Below are 22,500 nucleotides of genomic sequence, written 5' to 3'. Positions count from 1 at the left end.
AAAAGAAGAAAACGGAAGGGAGGAAGAAAGAAAAGGAGGAAGGAAAAAGAAAGAAAGGAAGGTCAAGAAAAGACAAAAATACCAGAAAATAAAAAGAAAAAAATGAGAAAGAGAGGAGGAAGGAAAATAAAGAAAGAAAAAGGCAAATATATAGCAGAAAATAAATTGAAAGGAAGAGGAAAATAAAAATAAATTAATGAATGAAAAAAATACGAAAACAGGAATAGAAAGAAAAGAAAAAGAAAGAAAACAGTAATGAATGAAAAACAAAACTAATAATAATAATAATAATAATAATAACTCCTACAAAAAGCTAGAGAGAGAGAGAGAGCGCCTGCAACATCACCGTTAAAACTCTAACAAACATCTCACATCACCTCTCTCTCTCTCTCTCTCTCTCTCCATACAAGCTTTCTATGAACCCGTTTTATGGGTTAATGGCCACACACACACACACACACACACACACACACACACACACACACACACACACACACACACGAATGAATGAATGAATGAATGAAAGAAAAAAGAAAGAAAGAAAGAAAGGAAGAAATAAAGAAAAAGAAAGACAGAGAGAAAGAAAGAAAGAGAAAGAAAGAAAGAAAGAGACATACATAGAGCAGAAGTAAATGGAAAAATAATGAATGAAAAATGAATGAAAATAATTAAACAGGAATAAGTAAAAAAGGAAAGGAAAAGAAAAAAATAATGAAAAAGCACACACACACACACACACACACACACACACACACACACACACACAGGTAGGGTCATTAGAGGTTCAAATTGGAGCGCAGGTAATCAACTCTCCACTTGTCTTTTAATTAAGAAAAGGTAAGGTAAAGTAAGGCAAGGTAAGGTGAGGTAAGTAAGGTAAGGTAAGGTTAGGTTTGGTAAGGTAAGGTAAGGTAAAGGAAGGTAAGGTAAGGTAAGGTAAGGTAAAGTAAGGTAAGGTGAGGTAAGGTTAGGTTTGGTAAGGTAAGGTAAGGTAAGATAAGGTAAGGTAAGGTAAGGTTAGGTAAGGTAAGGTAATACTAGGTAAGGTAAGGTTAGGTAAGGTAAGGTTAAGTTAGATAAGGTAAGGTAAGGTAAAGGAAGGTAAGGTTAGGTTAGGTTTGGTAAGGTAAGGTAAGGTAAGGTAAGGTAAGGTGAGGTAAGGTAAAGTAAGGTTAGGCAATGTAAGGTTAGGCAATATAAGATTAGGTAAGGTAAGGCTAGGAAAGGTAAGGTAAGGTAAGTTAGGTAAGGTAAGGCAAGGTAAGTTTAGTTTCATTTCCCTTCTTCGTTTCTTATTCTTTCCTTTTCATTCTTTTCCCTTTTCTTCCTCAAATTCATCCATCTATTCAGTCACTCTCTCTTTTCTCTCTCCGTTTTTTCCTTTATTGTCTGTTTCCTTTCACTTCCTTTCTTCGTTTCTTATCCTTTCTTTTTTCATTCTTTTCCTTTTTCTTCTTCACCTTCATCCATTCAGCCAATCTTTCTCTTTTTCTCTCCATTTCTCTTCTTTATTGTCTGTTTCCTTCACTTCCTTTCTTCGTTTCTTATCCTTTCCTTTTCATTCTTTTCCTTTTTCTTCTTCACCTTCATCCATTCAGCTAATCTTTCTCTTTTTCTCTCCATTTCTCTTCTTTATTGTCTGTTTCCTTCACTTCCTCTCTCCGTCTCTTATCTCCTCTTCCTTTTTCTTTCCTCCCATTCATCCATTCAGATAATCTTTCTCTTTTTCTCTCCATTTCTCTTCTTTATTGTCTGTTTCCTTCACTTCCTCTCTCCGTCTCTTATCTCCTCTTCCTTTTTCTTTCCTCCCATTCATCCACTCTTTCTTTCTCTCTCCATTTTTCATTTTCGCCATTCAATCATTCTTCCTCCCATTCTTTTCCTTCCTCCTTCATTCCCTCTTTCGTTATTTAGCTCTCATCCATCTTCATTCCTGTCTTCATTATTCTCCTTCTTCCATTCTCATTTATCATTCCTATTTTTCCCATTTCCTCGTTTTATTTCTTGTTTTTCTTCTTTCTTCTTTTCTGATTCTTTCCTATTATGCTTTTATTCTCGTTTTCTTCTTTTTCTTCTTTATTTTCCTTCCTCCTCCTCTTCATTCTCCTTTCATTATTATTATTCCTGTATTTCTCTCCTTCTCCTCCTCCTCCTCCTCCTCCTCCTATCTCTTATTCTCTTATCTTTTTATTCCTCTTCCTTCTTTCATTATTTCTTATCTCCTTCTTCTCTTCTTCCTCCTCTTCTTCTTCTTTCTCCTCCTCCTCCTCTTCCTCCTCCTCCTACCCCGTTCCTGTTGTCATTTCTCCTCCTCCTCTTTAATCTCTTTCTCCTCTTTCACCTCCGTCCTCCTCCTCCTCTTCCTCGTCCTCTTCCTCTTCCTCTTCTTCTTCTTCTTCTTCCAAACTCCGCATTCAAGTTATTAATGTCTTGTCAATAGTTAGTTTCACGCAATTCTCTCTCTCTCTCTCTCTCTCTCTCTCTCTCTCTCTCTCTCTCTCTCTCTCTCTCTCTCTCTCTCAAAAATACATTCCCTGGTTCAATCGGTATTTTTTTCTGTTCTTTTTTTTAATCAATGTCTTTTTTCCTCTCTCTCTCTCTCTCTCTCTCTCTCTCTCTCTCTCTCTCTCTCTCTCTCTCTCTCTCTCCCCTTCTCTAATTTAGCCAACCGTGGATTCCTCCTCCCCTCTTTATCTCCCCTTTCTCTCCCTCCCTCCTCCTCCTCCTCCTCCTCCTCCTCCCTCCTCTCTCTCTCTCTCTCTCTCTCTCTCTCTCTCTCTCTCTCTCTCTCTCTCTCTCTCTGAGCTTTTCTGGAATATATACATAATAAGTCCATAATAGTCTCTCTCTCTCTCTCTCTCTCTCTCTCTCTCTCTCTCTCTCTCTCTCTCTCTCTCTCTCTCGGTAATTAGACGTAAGATAAGAGAGAAAAATAAAGACAAATAAACAGAAAAAATATAGAGAAAAGAAAGAAAAGAAAATGCGAAGGAATGAATAGATGAGGAGGAGGAGGAGGAGGAGGAGGAGGAGGAGGAGGAGGAGGAGGAGGAATAGGAGATCAAAGGGAGCGAACAGGTAAAGATTGACTGTGAAATAATAATGAAAGAAGGAGGAAGAAGGAGGAAGAGAAGAGAACAAAGGAGGAAGAGGAGGAAGAAGAGAAGAAGGGAAGAGAACTAAAATCGATGGGAAGGAAGAAAGGAAAGAGGAGGAAAGGAAGGTAAGAAGAGGAGAGGGAAGGAAGGAAAGGAAGGAAAGAAGGAAGAACAGGGAGGAAAAAGGAAGGAAAGACAGAAGGAGGGAAAGAAGGGGAGGAAGGAAGAGAGGGAAGAGGAGGGAAGGAAGGTAAAAAGAGGAGAGGGAAGGAATGAAAGGAAGGAAGGAAGGAAGAAAGAACATTAAGGAAGGAAGGAAGGAAGGAAAGAAAGAAAAAGCAGGGAGAAGAAAAGAAGAAAAGAGAAAGAAAAGATGAAAAGAAGACAAAGATTAAGGAATAAAGGAGAGAAATGAAGACAGATAGACAGATAGATAGATATAGATAATTAAGGTAAGGTAAGGTAGATGTAATTATAGGTAAGAGGGGGGAGGGGAGGATTAATTGAGTTGTTGTTGTTGTTGTTGTTTGTCTCAAGTTACCTCTTCTCCTCCTCCTTCTCCTTTCTCTTCTCTTTCCTTCCTTTCGTATTTTCCTATTTTATTTCTTTCGTTTCTTTTAATCCTTTCCTTTCTTTATGTTTCTCCTTCCTTCCTTCCTTCCTTCCCTCCTCTCTTCTTTCCCATCGATTTCACTATTCTTCCCTTCCTTCTTTCCCTTCTTCTCTTCCTTCCCCTTCTCTTCCTTTTTTTTCTTCTTTTCTTCCTTCCTTCCATCTTTCCTTCCTACCTACCTCCTCTCCTTTTCTCTTTCTCTTTTCCTTGTTTCTTTTCATTTCCCTTTTTCCTTCTTTTCTTCCTTTCTTCCGTCCCTCTTCTTTTTCTTCTCCCTTCTCCTCCCCTCTTCCTTCCTTCCTTCCTTCCTTCCTTTTTAACTACTACTACTGCTACTACTGCTACTACTACTACTACTACTACTACTACTACTACTACTTCTGCTGCTGCTACTGCTAATCAATGCTGAAGAGAGAGAGAGAGAGAGATAAGAAAGATATAACACCACCATCATCACCACCACCACCACCAAAACAAAAACAACAACACCCATTCTCTCTCTCTCTCTCTCTCTCTCTCTCTCTCTCTCTCTCTCTCTCTCTCTCAAATTTAGTACTACGGCCTAACTTTTTTCCTTTTTTTTTTTTTTTGGTTTTTGCCGCGGCGATGTCTTGGTGGTGACCTTGAAACACACACACACACACACACACACACACACACAAGAGTTTTGTGGTCATAGGAAATAATTTTGTTATTTTTTTCACCTTGCAAACTCGCTTTCCTTTTCCTTCATTTCTCCATTATTTTCCTTCCCTTCCTTTCCTTTCCTTTCCTTTCCCTTTCCCCATACTCTCATTCATTCCCTTCCCTTACCCTCCCTTCCCTATCCATCTCATTCCTTCCCTTTCCCTTTCTTTCCGGGCATATCCCTCCCTTTCCTCACACTCTCATTCATTCCCTTCCCTTACCCTCCCTTCCCTATCCGTCTCATTCCTTCCCTTTCCCTTTCTTTCCGGGCATATTCCTCCCTTTCCTCATACTCTCATTCATTCCCTTCCCTATCCGTCTCATTCCTTCCCTTTCCCTTTCTTTCCGGGCATATTCCTCCCTTCCTCATACTCTCATTCATTCCCTTCCCTTTCCCTCCCTTCCCTATCCGTCTCATTCCTTCCCTTTCCCTTTCTTTCCGGGCATATTCCTCCCTTCCTCATACTCTCATTCATTCCCTTCCCTATCCGTCTCATTCCTTCCCTTTCCCTTTCTTTCCGGGCATATTCCTCCCTTCCTCATACTCTCATTCATTCCCTTCCTTTTCCTCACTCTTCCCTTTGAACGCTTCCTTTGCCATACGCCGTCCCATTCCATTCCCTTCCTCTCATATGCTTATCCCTTTCCTTCCCTTTCCTTCCTTTTCCACCTTTCCTTTTCTTATCATTTGTTTCCTTTCCTCTCTATTCCTATTTGCAACCCTTTTTTCTTCTCTATCATGATTTTCCTTCCCCTTCCCTTCCCTTCCCTGTCCATCTCATTCATCTCCCTTCTCTTGCCTTTCCTTCCCTTCCCTTCCCTGTCTATCTCTTTTATCTCCCTTCCTTACTCATCTCCCTTCTCTTGCCTTTCCTTCCCTTCCTTCCCTTTTCCCTTCCCTTCCCTGTCCATCTCATTCATCTCCCTTCCTTTCCCATCCCTTCCCTGTCCATCTCACTCATCTCCCCCCCTTCCTTACCCTTTCCTTTGCAGTTTCCTTTCTTCCCTACACGATTCAGCCGTACACTCCCTTCCTTTCCCTTCCCTTCCCTTCCCTTCCTTTCCCTTCCCTTCCCTTCACTGCCCAACATGAAGGGAACATTACCTCACATCCTGAACTAATTTCGCCTTTCGGATATTCAGTTTTTAGTGTTACTGAAACGACCGATGCGGAATTATTATTATTAGTAGTAGTAGTAGTAGTAGTAGTAGTGGTAGTAGTAGTAGTAGTGGTGGTGGTGGTTTTGGTTATTGTGGTGTTAGTAGTAGTAGCAGTAGTAGTAGTAGTAGTAGTAGTAGTAGTAGTAGTAGTAGTAGTAGTAGTAGTGATGATAATGATAAAAAAATAAGAATAATAAGAATGAGAAGAAGAAGAAGAAGAAGATGATGATGAAAAGGAAGATGAGAAAAAGAGGAAGAAGAAAAAGAAGAAAAAAAGAAAACAAGAATAATAATGATAAAAATAATAGCCTGCTCTTATTTTAACCTCCTCCTCCTCCTCCTTTTCTTCCTCCTCCTCCTCCTCCTCTTCTTCTTCCTCCTCCTCCTCTTCCTTTGTATTACCTTAATTGCTTCGATTTAAAGATAAAAGTGGAGAAAGAGAACGATTTCCCCCTCCACCCTTCCCCTTCCTCCCTTCCCTGCCCTTCTCTCTCTCTTCCCCTCAACTTCTCTCTCCCTTCCCTTTCCCTCTCCTCTTCCCTCTTCTCTCGCCTTCTCTCCCTTTCCTTAATCACCCTTTTCTCCTCTCCCTCCCTTCCCTTCTCTCCTTTCCCCTTCTCTTCTCTCACTTTCCCCTTCATCCCCTTTTCCCTCCCTCCCTTCCCCTCACATTCTCTCTTCCCCTTAACTTCTCTCTCCCTTCCCCTTCCCTTTCTCTCTCTTCCCTTTCCTTTATCCCTCCTTTCCCTCCCTTCCCTTCTCTCTCTTCCCCTCATCTTCTCTCTCACTTCCCTTCCCCTCTCACCCTCCTTTCCCTCCTCTCCATTCCCTTTCCTTCCTTCTCCCTCCTCTCCCCTCACCTTCCTTCCCTTCCCTCCCTCTCCCTTCCCTTCCCTTCCCTTTCCTCTTTTTTTTAGCTCGCTGCCAAATCCACACACGAAAAAAAAGGGAAAATAAAAACGCGGGGGGAAAAAAACACTCCACACTCATTACACAAGAAATAAAGAAATTAAAGAAAAGAGGGAAAAATAAATGAAGGGAAAATTGCGAGGGAAAGAAAATAAAAGGAAAAAAGAAATGAGGGAAAAATTGAAAGGAAAAAAATGAAAAAGAAATGAAGGGAAAATATCGAGGGAAAGAAAAATGGAAGAAAAAAACATGAAAAGGAAAATGAAGAGCAAGGAAAAAAAGGAAAGGAAGAAAAAAATGTTATACTGCAAATGAACACGAGACTACACACACACACACACACACACACACACACACACATATTCATAAACACAAGATTAATATGCATAGAAAAAAAAGTGAGACAGACAGACGGACAGACAGACACGCATAATTAATCTAAGTTTTGCTAACAACAACAGCAACAACAACAACAGCGAGAGGAGTACAAAGCGATAAACACACTACCCTCGAAACACCAAGAGAGAGAGAGAGAGAGAGGGTTCATGTTATATCCGAAGCTTCGAAAAAAAAAAAACTATTCACGGGATGACTCAGCAAAATCGAACTTAAAACCCCGAAATAGTGAAGGAGGGGAAGGGAAAGGAGAAGAAGGGAAGGGACAGAGTAAAGGAGAGAGAGGAGGAGGAGGAGGAGGAGGTGTGTGAAGCCTGCAACCCCTTTAAAGCGAAGCCTGAGTTTGGAGGTTCGAAGATTCATTGCAATTTGAAGCACAATGAAGGAAAAAAGAAAAAAAAAGAAAATTCCCTTCTTTCTCTCTCCTTCTTTCTTTATTTCCTTCTCTTTCTCCTTCGTGAGCCTTGAAGGAACCCCAAAGAGAGAGAGAGAGAGAGAGAGACTGGAGGGGGAGAGAGAATACACGTTCAGGGAGGAGGAGTGGGAGAGGGACGAGGAGGAGGAGGAGAGGGAGGAGGAGGAGGAGGGTTGCAAGGTAATCTATATGCGCGAACTTCTCTGCGCATGCGCCGGGGAGCCAGAAAGACCCCCTTAAACCCCCCTTCTCACCCCCTCTATCTACGACCCCGCCAACCCCAGCCATTGCCACCACCATCACCCTCAACCCAACACACAATAACAAACATTTAACCCCATACAACGCAACCCAAAGGAGATAAAGGACCTGAAACCCACTAAATCTACCCCCTAACCCCCCTTGCAACCCCAGAATCCCCCCTGGTCGCCCCCCTTCGCTTCCTTTGCCAGAATCGACCTAACCCGAAGGCGCCTAAATTCAAATTCTTCGGCTTGTTTACACTCTTGCCCGCGCGCCGCCGCTGCCCCGCTCAGGACGACGATGCGGCTCTTCAGAAAGGGATGGAAGGGATAGAAAGGGAAGGAAAGGGAAGGGAAGGGTAAGAAAGGGATCTGTATGGAAGGGAAGAGAAGGGAATGGCAAGGGAAAGGAAGGGAAGGGATGGCAAGGGAAGGGATGCAAGGGAAAGGAAAGGAAGGGATGGCAAGGGAAAGGAAAGGAAAGGAAGGGATGGCAAGGGAAAGGAAAGGAAGGGATGGCAAGGGAAAGGAAGGGAAAGGATGGCAAGGGAAACGAAGGGAAGAATGGACAAAGAAAGGGAAGGGAAAGGAAGGGGTATGAAGGGAAGGGTAAGGAAGGAACATGTTTGGAAGAGACGAAAGGCAATGGAAAGTAAGGGAAGGAAAGGCAAGGGAAGGAATGGAAGGGGGCGTAGCTGTGTGTGTGTGTGTGTGTGTGTGGCTTGGCGTGGGGCGTTCAAGCAAGAGGAACACAAAGGAGATGAAGGATGAGGGAGATGGAGAAGGAGGGAGGAGATGATGAAGGAGGGGGAGGAGGAGGAGGTTGTCTGGAATGGGAGTTATACAGAACCTACTATCTTATTCTTGTTCCTTCTCCCTGTCCTCCTCATTTATTTCCATCTTCATCTCCCTTGTTTGTTCCTCCTTCCTTTTCCTTCCTTATTCTTTCTTCCCTCTCTCAGCCTCCTCCTCTCCCTTGTTTCTCCCTTCCTCCTTCCTCTTCCTCCTCCTCCGCCTACACCATCATCATCACCATTATATTCATCATTTCTCCTGTCAACATCACTGCACCCACCACCACCACTGTCATCACCATCACCACCACCACCGCCTCAACACCGCACAACACCAACACACGCAATACCTTGACAATTTCACGTATTTCCGGCTATGCAACAGACAGACAGACAGAGCGGATATATTTAACCTAACCACAGTCACACCCAACCCAGTAGAAGTAGTAGTAGTAGTAGTAATAGTAGTAGTAGTAGTAGGGGTTGTGATATAGTTTTCATTATAGTAACATCGCAACTTCAGATAATAAAAATGTTGATGATGATGACTATATTTAAAGTCCCAAGGAGGAGGAGGAGGGGGAGGAAGAGGAAGAAGGAAAGGAGGAGGAAGAGGCGTCAGAGGATAAAACGAGAGAAGGAAGAAAAATGACCTGAAAGAATGAAAAGCAGAAGAAAAAGAAGAGGAATAAGAAAAGAAAAAGAGAAGGAGGAGGCGTGAAAGGATAAAACTCGAGAAGGAAGAAAAGGAACCTGAAAGCGAAAAGGACAATGGCAAAGAAAAGGGACACAATGAAAAGGGACAAAAAAGGGACAAAAGGAAAGGTCTTATACTCACCAGTGATGATACATTGGGTCCATTCTTAGCGACGACGATGACGAAGAAGAAGTAGGTGGTGTTGTAGCTGGTGGTGGTTGGAGGTGGCAGACTCAATGCAATACCCTCCAAAGACTAACTGACTGACTGGTTGAGTGGTTGCAAGTGGCTGACTGTTCCCTGGTGGTGGTCTGGTGTTCGTGTCAGCCTCCGCACAGACACACTAGAAGCAGAAAGCACACACTGGGTCACGTACACACCACGTACACACACGGACACACTAACCCCGACCAGCTCAAGAACTCGGGCGGTGGCGAAGGCGGGGGACTCGAAGTAGGCGGCGAAGAGAGCCTCAAAAAACCCGCGACCTTTACACACACGCGCCCATCCCAGGGTCACGGGGGGCAGGGCGTCGTGGCAGGGGGGCAGGGGACACACTAGGGCACTCTGGCATACACCAACGACCCCTAACGACCATCCCGGGAGTAACGGCCGCGTCAAGTGTGAGTTCCCGTGGTTGTGGGAGTGTGGCTGTGACGCTCCCGCTCTGCCCTCGCCTAGCCGGCCCGAGGAAGAGGAGGAGGAGGAGCCAAGCGGGAGGAGGAGGAGGGAGAGGGAGAGAGAAGGGAGGGAGATACAGGCTGCAGGGGGAAGCTGGTGACCCTGCCTGTCCCTGTGCCTCCCTACCTCCTCCTCCTTCTTCTTCTTCTCCCTCTTCCCCCTCCTCCTCCTCCTCCAGTAAACACCTTCCTGAGGGCGAGAGACGCTTCCCCAAGACTGAAGGGAACACGCATCTCGCTTTTTTTCCCTCCCTGTCTGTCTGTCTGTGTGTCTCTGTTTCTGTCTATCTGTCATGTTATACGGTGAATTCCTTCCCTCTTTCCTCTTCTTCCCTTTCTCATTCTTCTCTCGTCTAATTTCATGTCCTTACCTTACCTTACCTTGCCTGATTTTCCGCCCCTTATACTACCTTTTCCTATCCTTCCTTACCCTTATCAAGCTCTGCCCTTCGTTCCCTTCCCTTGCCTTCCCTTGACTGTCTGATTTACCCTACCCTACCCTAGTCTCCCTACCTTTCCTGTCCTACCCTACCCTTCCCCTCCCTTCAAGCCCTCCCTCAACGTTTCCTCCCCCTCCTCCTCTGCCTCCCTGCCTCCTACCCCACCCGGCTTGCCTTCAACCTAAAAATTTCGGGGATATCACAGACTACCGTTCAGAGTTGCCCCTTTCACGCCGCTCCAGACCCATGCCGACCACTACCGGGGCTCGAACCAAGGACCCACGTTTGCGTTTAGACCACCAGAGCGCCAGGGGGACCATGGGATGACGAGGAGTTGGAAAAAAGGGAAAACTGAACACAGCTGCGCGGCCGAAGATGAGGAACCAAACGAGCGAACCTTTTTGAATGCCCCTCTCTCTCCCTCTCCCTCCCTCTCTCTCGAGCTGTCTGGCTGGCTGGCGCGGGACCGGAGGAGGAGGAGGAGGAAGAGGAGGAGGAGGAGGGTTGCCAGTTCGCAGTAGAATGTATTAAAGGGGATGGTGTCTTCAGGATAGAGAGAGAGCGAGAGAGAGAGAAGCATAGCACAACGCAATAACACTCTCTCTCTCTCTCTCTCTCTCTCTCTCTCTAATCTAATACACGCGCTATATATATTAAGATGAAATTGATGATGATGATGATGACTGTATGAATGTGTTTATGGCATCTCACACACACACACACCTCATTCTCTTCTAACACACACACACACACACACACATAAGGGTAGGTAAGTAGCTCTAAGGGTCAAATTATACCATTATTATACCCCGCCTTCACCTTTGCTTGTTAATATATAGACTCGCAACGCTCCAATCCCCCTCCTCCTCCTCCCCCTCCTCCTCTTCCTCCTCCTCACCCCCTGGACTCTTCTATAAATAAATGGTAAAATTGTTCCCTTCCAGTTGTTCATCGGAGGAGGAGGAGGAGGAGGGAAGAGGAAGGGAAGATGTCTGTGTGTGTGTGTGTGTGTGTGTGTGTGTGTGTGTGTGTCGGAGGGGGAAGATGGATGGATGATAGGAAGGAAGAGAGGTAAAGGAGGAAGGAGGAGGAGGAGAAGAAGAGGAAGGAAGGGAGGGAGAGGAAGGAGAAATGTTTGAGAAGGGAGAGAGAGGAAAAAGGGGGAAGAGGAGGAGGAGAGAAAAGAGAGGAAAAAGTATGTGTGTATATATGTGTATGGAAGAAGGAAAATAAGGAACAGGAGAGAAGGAAGGGGGGAAAAGAACATAAAGAAAATGAGTAGTGAGAGTAGGAAAAGGAGGAGAAAAAAGGAGAAAAGGAGGGAAGGAAAGAAAGAGGAAAGAAGGGGAAGGAGGTGAAGGAAAACAATAAAAGAAAAAAAAAAGAGGAGGAGGAAGAAGAGAGAAAGAAAAGGAAATAAAGAGGAGGAGGAAGAGGAAGTATATTTTTCTTCCTCACCAAAAGAAAAAAGAAAAAACCCGAAAAAAAGAAGAAAAAGGAGGAGGAAAAAGAGATTGTTCCCACCACCACCACCATCACCACCACACCTGTCCGATGTTTACCCGGGGCTCCAGGTAACCGGTAATTAAGCACAGGTAACCAGGTGAACACAAGCTTACCTGAGGCCGAAGACAGGACGGGAAAGCGTGAAGCGTCTGTCTATCTATCTATCTATATCTGTCTTAAATGGTTTTGTGTTCCCTTCTTTCCTTTTCCTTCCTTTCTTCTTTTCTATTTCCTTTATTCCCAATTTATCTTTTTTTGTCTGTTTCTCTCTTTATTTGTCTTGCTCTCATTCTTCCTTCCTTCCATGAATGTTTATTTCCTGCTTTCTTTCCTCTTCGTTCTTTTCCTTTTTTTCCTTCTTTTTTTCTCAATTTATGGCCATTTTTCTTTCTGTTTCTTTCTGTGTCTGTCTTTGTCCGTCTCTTCTCCCTTATTCGTATTTCCATGTTCTATATTTTCCTCTTCCTTTTCTTTTTTTTATCTCATTCTCCTCTTTGTTTCCTATTCTTTCCCTTCCTTTTCCCTCTTCTTTCTTTTTTTCTCTACCTTCCTTTCCTTCCTTCCTTCATTCATTCATTCCTTTCTTCCCAATTTATTCCTATTTTCCTTTCTGTTTCTGTCTGTCTGTCTGTATGTATGTACGTCTCTCTCTCTCTCTCTCTCTCTCTCTCTCTCTCTCTCTCTCTCTCATTCAGGATTAAACGTTCACTGCTACACTTGATACCAAACTCAATTACGGGAATGAACAAACAACAACAACAACAACAACAACAACAACACACACACACACACACACACACACACGCTCCACGCTTGAATAATTGAAACTTCGGTACTCATAGGAAGCTTGCGCCCCCTCCTCCTCCTCCTCCTCCTCCTCTTCCACCTCCACCTCCTCCTCCTCTTCTTCCACCCGTCGCCCTCCGTAAGGTTGAAGATGAACCTTGACTTCCCGAGAGGAGGAGGAGGAGGAGATTATTAAAATGAAAATGGTGAATGGAGATCAAAATTTTGTTATTGATTATGACGATGATGGAGGAGGAGGAGGAAGAAGAAAAAGAAGAGGAGGAAGAGGAGGAGGAGGAGGAGGAGGAGGAGGTGGAGGAGTAAGCAAACCTTTCAAACTAAGATAAAGATAATAATAGATTTGATTCATGTTCTATTTTTTATTTTATTTTTTCCATTTGAAGATTGAGAAGGTATAATACAACATGGACACACACACACACACACACACACGGACATCACTACTACTACTACTATTACTACTTTTTTCCTCTCTCTCTCTCTCTCTCTCTCTCTCTCTCTCTCTCTCTCTCTCTCTCTCTCTCTCTTCAAATTTTTACCGACAAACTTCCTTTCCGAACTTTGTTGCTCTTTCTCAAACTTAAGAAAAGAAAAAAAAGAAATAAAAAGAAAAGAAAAAGAAGAGAAATGCCAATTATCTTTCGGAACATCAAGAGGAAAGTAGTAGTAGTAACTGTAGTAGTAGTAGTAGTAGTAATTGTAGTAGTAGTAATTGTAGTGGTAGTAGTAGTAGTAGTAGTAGTAGTAGTAGGAGTAGCAGTAGTAGTAGTAGTAGTAGTAGTAGTAGTAGTAGTAGTAGTAGTAGTAGTAGTAGTAGTAGTAGTAGTGTGTTGGTCTTCTTTAAATCACACATCTATATTTTTTTCAATTTATTATAACACTTAAATTCTTCTCTTTCCTTCATTTATCAATTAATTTTCCTTTTACTCTCTTTTATCTTCTTTTTTTCTTTTGCTTCTTCCTCTTTTACTCTTCTCCATCCTCTTCCTCTTTATCACTCTTCCTTTTTATACTTTCCTCTCTATTCCACATTCTTCTCAGGCGTTTCCCTTCACACACTTTCTCCTCAACACATTATAATCTTCTTTCTTCGCTTCTCCCTTTACTCTTCTTCTCCTTCCTTCTTCTTTCTCTTCTACCTTTCTCTTCTATTTTCAACATTCCTCTAAGGCGTTTCTCTTCACACACTTTCTCCTCAACACATTATAATCTTCTTTCTTCGCTTCTCCCTTTACTCTTCTTCTCCTTCCTTCTTCTTTCTCTTCTACCTTTCTCTCTTCTATTCTCAACATTCCTCTAAGGCGTTTCTCTTCACACACTTTCTCCTCAACACATTATAATCTTCTTTCTTTGCTTCTTCCTTCTTTACTCTTCTTCTCCTTCCTTCTTCTTTCTCTTCTACCTTTCTCTCTTCTATTCTCAACATTCCTCTAAGGCGTTTCTCTTCACACACTTTCTCCTCAACACATTATAATCTTCTTTCTTCGCTTCTCCCTTTACTCTTCTTCTCCTTCCTTCTTCCTTCTCTTCACTCTTCTCTTCTACCTTTCTCTCTTCTATTCTCAACATTCCTCTAAGGCGTTTCTCTTCACACACTTTCTCCTCAACACATTATAATCTTCTTTCTTTGCTTCTTCCTTCTTTACTCTTCTTCTTTCTCTTCATTCTTCTCTTCTACCTTTCTCTCTTCTATTCTCAACATTCCTCTAAGGCGTTTCTCTTCACACACTTTCTCCTCAACACACTATAATCTTCTTTCTTCCCTTCTTCCTTCTCTTACTCTTCTTCTCCTTCCTTCTTCCTCCTCTTCATTCTTCTCTTCTACTTTCCTTTCTTCTATTCTCAACATTCCTCTAAGTCATTTCTCTTCACAAACTTTCTCCTCAATGGGTTTCTACGCTTTTATCTTTCCTTCACATTTTTTTCCTTTTTTTTTTAAGCTTTCCACAACACCAACACACGCACTAACACACACACACACACACACACACACACCATCTTCATTGTCACGGTCTCACTATCATCGTCATCATCATTATCTTTCACTTTCATTGCAATTTCTCTGCATTATTTTTTTTTACTTTCTCTATACAATGTTTTTTTTTCTTTTTTTCTTATTCATTGTAGTATTGAGTTTTATTTTGTCTATATTCAGTTTGTTTTTCCTCACACACACACACACACACACACACACACACACACACACACACATACACACACCTGAGCAAGGAAAGGGTATATATAAATGTCCAAAAAATAAATAAAAATGATAATAATAATAATAATAATAATAATAATAATAATAATAATAATAATAATAATAATAATAATAATAATAATAATAATAATAATAATAACAGTAATACACCCTGATTGGTAATACTTCACAACATAATACAACACATGGTAACAACAGCACTATAACAATAACAACAACAACAACAGCCCTTTCATCATCATCATCATCATCATCATTTACTGCAATACCCTCACTACTACTACTACTACTACTACTACTACAGCAATATACATGATACCAATACTTACAGTCTAATTACACACACTAATCTTGTCTCAACACACACACACACACACTCACACACACAACACATTACCTTTAGTACAAACAAACAACATACTAAATGAACCACACTGAGGAATCAAGCATCTACACAACACAAGTACAACACAGAACCCCTACACACACAACACAAGTACAACACACGACACACACCCTATGAATACCTATACAAACTTCAATGTCATTTATATATATATACTCTTACAACACAAACGGAATCACTACAGCAAGCGACCCACACAGAAACACACTAACAAATCGAATATCTACACAAACAAGTACAGCAACATCCCTTTCTCAAATTACAACACACATATACCCTAAAGTTACATATACAAGCTCCTATACAGCCACATAGTTAATTATACTCTTAGAAACAACACTACATACAACACAACGGCAGACACACTCCTGAATTTACATATACAAAACTCCAATATCAACTTCCCACTCCCTTACAGACAGTACTAGGGCAGACACACTCCAAAATTTACATATACAAAACGCCAACAACAACTTCCTACTCCCTTACAGACAGTACTACGGTAGACACTCCTAAATTTACCTATACAGTCTCCGTCGTCAATTGATTATACTCCTTATCCAGGGCCGGTAGTACGTCATCCGCATATATACGCCGGGCAGGTTGGGGTAGGCACACTTGATGCCGTGCGAGACCGTCCCCGCCAGCACCCAACGCCCGTCAGGTCCTCTTACCGACAAGGGCCCGCCGCTGTCACCCTGGAATAGTTGGAGTTAGTGGAGGGGTGGTATTGGGGAGTACACGCGTATTGGTGGTGAATGGTGATGAGAAATGATGGTTAATAGTGATGTTAGTGATGGTGATAGTGATGGGAGTGATGGTGGATATGATGAGGCTCTTATTCATTCATTCATCTGTTTCCAACCCTTTTCATAATTCCCTTTTCTTCCCTTCTCTTTCCTTTCCTTTCTTTTCCATATCTTCCTTTCTTTCTTTTCCTTCTTTCCTTTCCTTCCCTTCTTTCTTTCCTTTTCCTTCCCCCTTTTCCCTAATTTTCCTTCTTCCTTTCCCTCCCCTCGCCTCCTCCCTCCTCTTTCCCTTCCTTTCCGTTCTTTCCCTACCCCTTTCTTAGATGCCTCCCTTCTATTCAATTTCCCCTCCTTTTCCTTCCCTTCTCTCTCCTCTTGCTCCCACCCCTTCGTTCCTTGGTTTCCTTCCCTTCCGAATCCTTCCCTTTCCTTGTTTCCTTCCCTCTCCCATTCCTCCCCGCTTCCTCCTCGCTCCATCTCCTCCTCCTCCTCACCTCACACGAGTCCTTCTTCCCATCCTTGTAGCCGGCGCAGAAGAACTCGGGTTTGATGTTCTTGGCGTGGCCGGCCTGATTGAACCACCGCTGGCACTCGTTGTTCTCAATGATGGGCAGCGCCACCTCGTTCAGCTTGGCGGGCACGGGGCCTCCTGCAGGGGTGGAAGACGGTGAGAGAGGCAGACGAGGAGGAGAGAGACGGATGAGGGTAACGAGGGGGAGGAGAGTGAGGAACGAAGAGGGAGAGAGAAAAAAGGTAGGGAGATGGAAGAGGGTGAAAGAGAAGCAGACAGGGAGGGAGAGGAAGAGAGATAAGAAGAATGAGAGATGAAGAGGAAGAGAGAGATGGAAGAGGGTAAGAGAGAGAGAGGGTGACGAGGAGGAAGAGAGATGGAGCAGGATAAAAGAGAGGAAGACAGGGAGGCAGACGGGGAAGGAAAGAATGAGGGAGGAAGAGAGAGACGAAGAGGAAGAGAGACGAGAGACAGACGGATATTCACCTAAAGTCTACGGGAATCAAAACCACATTTCACTGTCACAAAACGTCTCTTTCCCATTCATTCTTAGCTTGATTTTGAGTTTTCGTGTAAAATTGATACAGAAAACGACGATTAAAATGGTAAACTATACTAACTTAGGGCACTACTACTACTACTACTACAACTACTACTACAATCCCTTTCTATTCTTATTTGCTTGATTTTAAGTTCTCGTGTAAAATTGATACAGAAAACGGAGATTGATATGGTAGACTATACTAACTTGGGGCACTTCTACTACTACTACTACTACTACTATTACTACTACTGCGCCCTCGTCACTACTACTACTACAACAATCCCTTTCTATTCTTATTTGCTTGATTTTGAGTTCTCGTGTAAAATTGATACAGAAAACGATTAAAATGGTAGACTATACTAACTTGGGGCACTTATACTACTACTACTACTACTACTACTACTACTACTACTACTACAACAATCATCATCATCATCATTTCGCTCATCCATTCATCCATCACTCTTGTCCCTCTCTTCGTATCTTCCTTTCACCCATTCCTTATTCATCCACTTATTTTCTTTTCTTTCTTCCTCTTTCTCTCATCCATCACGCATTCACTCTATCTACTTTCCAGCACTCTCCATTTTCTCTCTACCTATTCCTCCTATCATCCTATTTTTACTCCCTTCTTCCTTCCTTTCTTCCCCCATCTTCTTCTTTCCCTCTATATCCATCATCTCCCATTTTTCTTTCCTCCTTTACTCAACACCCATCTACCATTCTTATCTCTCCCTCTCTATACTATCCCTTTCCCATCCCCCACTCACCAGAGGACAGCCTGCCCCATCCCGTCACATACTATCCCTTCCCCATCCCCCCCCATCCCCCACTCACCATAGGACAGCCTGCCCCATCCCGTCACGAAGCCCATACTGCCCACGTAGTCGTCATGTCCCTCCGGAAGGCAGATTGGCACGATATGTTCATCAAAGGAGACGGGTCGTTCCATCTCGAGCAAGGCCAGGTCGTTGTCGAAGGTCTTAGCCACGTAGCCCCTGTGAACGACCACCCTCTTCACGTTCCGCTGCACGACACTCTTAGGCTCGTAGTCGTCGGAGAGGTCGTACTCCCCCAACACGACGATGAGGGAGGCGAGGAAGCTGTGGAAGGTTGGGTTTGGTTAGTGGTGGTTAGTATTGGTATTATTATTTTTTTTTTCGTTTGTTCGTCTCTATTCTCATTCTTTGTTGATTTTTTTTATTTATTTCAATCCTTTTCCTTTCCTCCCTTCCCTTCTTTGCTTTCTCTTTCCCTCTTTCTTTCCCATTCCTTCTCTTTTTCCTTTCCCTTCCTTTTCCTCCACTTCTTTCCGTTTCCTTTCCTTCCTTTTCCTTCTTCCCTTCTTTCCATTTCCATTCCTTCCTTTCTTTTTCTTCTTTTTTCCCTTTCCTCCCCTTCCCTTCCCTTCCTTTTCCTTCCTTCCCCTTCTTTCCGTTCCACCCCTTCCTTTCCTTTCCTCTCTCTTCTTTCCCTTCCCTGCCCTTCCCTCTCCTTTCTTTTCCTCTCTCTTCTTTCCCTTTCCTCTCTTACCCTTCCCTGCCCTTCCCTCTCCTTTCCTTTCCTCTCTCTTCTTTCCCTTCCCTGTCCTTCCCTCTCCTTTCCTTTCCTCTCTCTTCTTTCCTTTTCCTTCCTTTCCCTTCTTTCCCTGTTCCACCCCTTCCTTTCCTTTCCTCTCTCTTCTTTCCCTTTCCTCTCTTTCCCTTCCCCGCCCTTCCCTTCCTATCCCTTCACCATCTCCTCTCCTTCCCACCCACACAACCACCCGCCCCTACACCCACATACACACACATACCCGGGCTGGCAGTGGGCGGCCGTCAGCACATATCGCCGGTTGAGCAGCACACCGCCGCACTTGTTCTTGGTGAAAATGCCCAACCAAGTCGACTCTTTGACCAGGGCTTGCCACGGCCACTCCGCGTACTCACTCAGCTCCCCGTTCACGATGCGCCCCTCCCTCGCCAACGGCCTCACCCCACACGCTGTAGAAGCGGGAGATTAGGGGTGATTCTGAGGGATGTATAGGGTGATAGGGTGTTGATGGGGAGGACTGTGGTTTGTGGGGTGAAAATAATGGTGTTGATGGGGAGGACTGTGGCTTGTGGGGTGAAGATAATGGAGTGTTGATGGGAAAAAAAGGAATAACAGAAGATGGATTAAAAAAAGGAAATCTACACAGACAAAAAAAAAAGATGTGTGTTGATGCTGAGAAAGAAAGGGAGAAAGAGAAGAAAAGATAGATTACAAAAGAAATTAAAGGAGAAGGATAATATTGATGAAGATGAGAAATAGAGAAGAAAGAAAAAGAAAGAAAAAAGAGAAAAAAAATGTTGGTAAGAGTGAAAAATAAAGAAAGAGAAATAAAGAAAAATGAAGAGGATAATATTAATAGAGAAAAAAAGAAAAGAAAATGAAGACAAGAACAAGAACAGCAAATGGGTAATAAAAGAAAAAAAAAGAGAACAAAAAGAAGAAAGAAAAAACAAAAATAAGAAGAAGCAAGTTGTCATACGTCAATAATAACTAATAACAACAACAACAACAATAATAATAATAATAATAATAATAATAATAATAATAATAATAATAATAATAATAATAATAATAATAATAATAATAATAATAATAATAATAATGTCTTGCATTTAAATAAGTCAAAATAATAATAAAAAATAAATAAATCAGTCTTGTTTTATAATTTCATCAACGTCATCATCATCATCATAGTCATCATCATTAAGTCATCACAAACGTCATCACTACCTTCACCTCTGTCTGTCTACTCACTCTTCCTGTAATCCCAGTGACGTGTCGTAGTCGGGGTCGTAGTAGTCGTAGTAGTAGTCGTAGTGGTAGTCGTAGTAGTAGTGGTGGTAGTCGTGGGCTGGGTGGTGGTCAAGAGTGGTAGTCGTATGCTTGGAGAGGTCGGTCGTGGTGGTCGTGGGCGAGGACGTGACGGTCTCCTGGTGGTCATGGTGGGAGGGGGTCGTCTGGTCGTGGTGGTGGTGGGGGGGTTGAGGGAGGGGAGGGGGGGGAAGAGCACCTCCTCGCCCGGGACAAAGTTGGTCAGGTTGAACAGCTGTGGGGGACCAGGTGCGATGTGTTACCTGGTAGGTGTGTGGCGGTGCATACCTGACTGACTAACTGCCTGACTGACTGACTGACTGACTGGCTGACTGAATGACTGACTGGTTGACTGAATGATTGGCTGAGTGATTGAAGGATTGACTAATTGACTGATTGGCTGGTTGACTGGCTTACTGACTGGCTGAGTGATTGAAGGATTGACTAACTGACTGACTGGCTGACTGAATGACTGGCTGAGTGATTGAAGGATTGACTAATTGACTGATTGGCTGGTTGACTGACTGACTGACTGATTGACTGACTGACCGACTGACTGATTGATTGACTGACTCCCTGACTAATTAACAGACTAACTGACTGACTGACTGACAAACTGACTCTCTCTCTCATCAACATCCATTAATATAAGGTCAATAATAATAATAATAATAATAATAATAATAATAATAATAATAATAACAATAATAACAACAACAACAACAACAAGAACAACAACAACCACTACTTACCTGTGTCAGTAGCTGGAGATCAATTGGAGGAGGAGGATCAGGCGTGGAAAAGGAGGAGGAGGAGGAAGAGGAGGAGGAGGAGGAGGGGGAGGGGGAGGCGGTGGTGGTGGTGAATTCTTCCTCGGGTGGTGAAGAGTTGATGAAGTCCACAATAAATTGATCGATGGGGGAGATAGGGGGCTCGGTGGTGGGTGGGGGGCGGGGGGTGGTGGTAGTGGTCGTAGTGGTGGTAGTAGTGGTAGTTTTCCGCTTTCTATGAGGTTTCGGTCTCCTAGTGGTCGTAATGCGGGTCGTAGTGGGGGTCGTAGTGGTCGTAGTGGTCGTAGTGGTGGTCGGTACATTTTGAGGGTCGTAAATCGTGTTGTCGTGTGGTTCGGGGTATTGGATCGTGTGTATGGGGTAGGTTGAGGAGGCCCAGGGTCGCGTGGTCGTATTCCTGGTCGTACTAAACCCAGGAGTCGTTGAGTTGGGGTGTCGTTCAAGTAAGTCCCCTGTGATATGCTGCAGAACATCGCCAGGTACGACCGCAGGCTCAAGGTACAAGTCGTCGTCGTCATGTGTCCCCTCTGGTCGTGGCGAAGTCGTAGTGATCGTCGTCCATATCATTTGCGGTTCCTCTGATTCTGGATTCCTCGTGGTTGGTCGTCTAGTCGTCCAGAACGCCATTGGGTCGTCCTTATCCGGTGCTGTCGTTTGGGGTCGTGCGTCTAAGATTGGAGGCTGCGGGGAGAGCGTCCAGATGAGGAGAGAGTCGTCCTGATTGTCGTTTTCGCCGTCCTCAGTTGTAGTCGTAGTCGTGGGTATGGTGTGTGGTCGTATCTCGAGTATCGGAGTCTGAGGTGCTAACGTCCATATCAGCATTTCATCGTCCGTGGTCGTTTCAGTGGTCGTAGGCGGCGTAGGGGTCACGAAACTACCCGGAGAAGTCGTGGAGGCTGTCGTATGCCGTTCAGGTAGTCGTGGAGGCTTTGAGGTAGTCGTAGTGGTCGTATCTGCGAGGTATTGGTCGTAAGTCGCATCTGTCGTTGTAACCATCCCTGGTCTTGGTTGGAACATCTCAGGTCGTGGTTGGAACGTCGATCTGGTAAACTCAGTCGTCGTAGGAGTCGTACTCGTCCTAACCTCATCCTCGTCATCATCAGGAGAGCGGAGAATCGACATATTAAAATTAGTTTCCATTAAAATATCAACCGGTTTGGGGGTGGCGGAATCAGAGGTCAGAAGATGGATGACTGGAGGAGACGGCGTGGATGACGAGGACGTGGATGACCCAGTAGACATAGGCGTGGTTGCTTGAGGTCTCCGTGAGGTCCTATGGCTACTGAGACTTATACCAACTGACGAAGACCCCGAAGAAGTAGAAGACGTAGGATTCTCTTCAATATCCTTAAGGGACTCATCCGTGACGTCAAATCCTGGCATCTGCAGAGTGGTCATCCCTTCTAGGTCATCGGGAAAGGTCATGACTGGCACTGGTTCGGTCTGGAGGTCGTCAGGAGGAAGGGTCGTAGCGAGGTTATCGGGCTGTTGTGGGTTTTCTGTAGTGGTGTGTTCGATGTCTGTGTGGTATGGTGTTGGTGTTGGGCTGGTATCACCGTTCATTACCACGGCTTCATCACCACTGTTATTTGAGGGTTTGGTGGTGGTGGAGGTGGAGGTGGTGGAGGTGGTGGTGGTGGAGGTAGTGGTGGTGGTAGTGGTGTTTTTCTCTACTCCATTTCCTTCTCCACCTCCTCCTACTTCTGCTTTTTCTGGTACTCCCTTCTTTTCTTCCTTCACGTTCTCTTCCTCCACCTTCTCCTCTTCCTCCTTCTCCTCGTCTTCCTTTATTCTAACATCACTAGTTCCTCCTCCTCCTTCTGCTTCTTCTCCATTTCCTTCTTCTTCTTTCACATCATCTCTTAGCACACCACCTCCTCCTCCTCCTCCTTCTTCACCCCCTTCCAGAGGCATCACACAACAGGCCCCGAAGAGGAACCCATCAATGCAGGCGCCCACCACTTTGCCGCCCCGTTGGAAACACTCGAAGTTGAA

General features: G+C 43.9%; 2 protein-coding genes across 13 annotated transcripts in view; both read right to left on the bottom strand.

Moving 5' to 3' along the window:
- The window catches only part of LOC127005242 (uncharacterized), a 53,787-nt gene extending 44,118 nt beyond the window's left edge, over positions 1–9,669 (bottom strand). The window contains exon 1 of the mRNA XM_050874001.1: positions 9,151–9,669. Within this exon, the coding sequence (XP_050729958.1) occupies positions 9,151–9,173 (23 nt within the window). The 5' untranslated portion in view covers positions 9,174–9,669. The remainder of the gene's footprint in view (positions 1–9,150) is intronic.
- Positions 9,670–12,793: 3,124 nt separating this feature from the next.
- The window catches only part of LOC127005236 (serine protease filzig-like), a 26,566-nt gene continuing 16,859 nt past the window's right edge, over positions 12,794–22,500 (bottom strand). Inside the window, exons 3-9 of one of the 12 annotated variants that reach the window (XR_007758391.1) lie at positions 20,467–22,500; positions 19,658–19,949; positions 18,666–18,852; positions 17,708–17,973; positions 16,310–16,464; positions 13,711–15,764; positions 12,794–13,581 (exon numbers count right to left, since the gene is read on the bottom strand). The exon at positions 20,467–22,500 is cut by the window's right edge and continues 122 nt beyond it. Coding sequence is in view for 2 of the 12 variants with exons in the window: in XM_050873993.1 (XP_050729950.1) it covers positions 15,606–15,764; positions 16,310–16,464; positions 17,708–17,973; positions 18,666–18,852; positions 19,658–19,949; positions 20,467–22,500 (3,093 nt within the window). In the remaining 10 variants the exon portion in view is untranslated. Of the gene's footprint in view, positions 15,765–16,309; positions 16,465–17,707; positions 17,974–18,665; positions 18,853–19,657; positions 19,950–20,466 lie in introns of all 12 variants that reach the window. The other 11 variants (XR_007758390.1, XR_007758393.1, XR_007758398.1 and 8 more) reach the window with 11 other exon arrangements.

The sequence above is a fragment of the Eriocheir sinensis genome, chromosome 29 (genome assembly GCF_024679095.1).
Source record: "Eriocheir sinensis breed Jianghai 21 chromosome 29, ASM2467909v1, whole genome shotgun sequence".
Classification (NCBI taxonomy): Eukaryota; Metazoa; Arthropoda; class Malacostraca; order Decapoda; family Varunidae; genus Eriocheir; species Eriocheir sinensis.
Note: the sequence above shows the minus strand (reverse complement) of the source record. Positions and strands in the feature narration are given on the sequence as shown.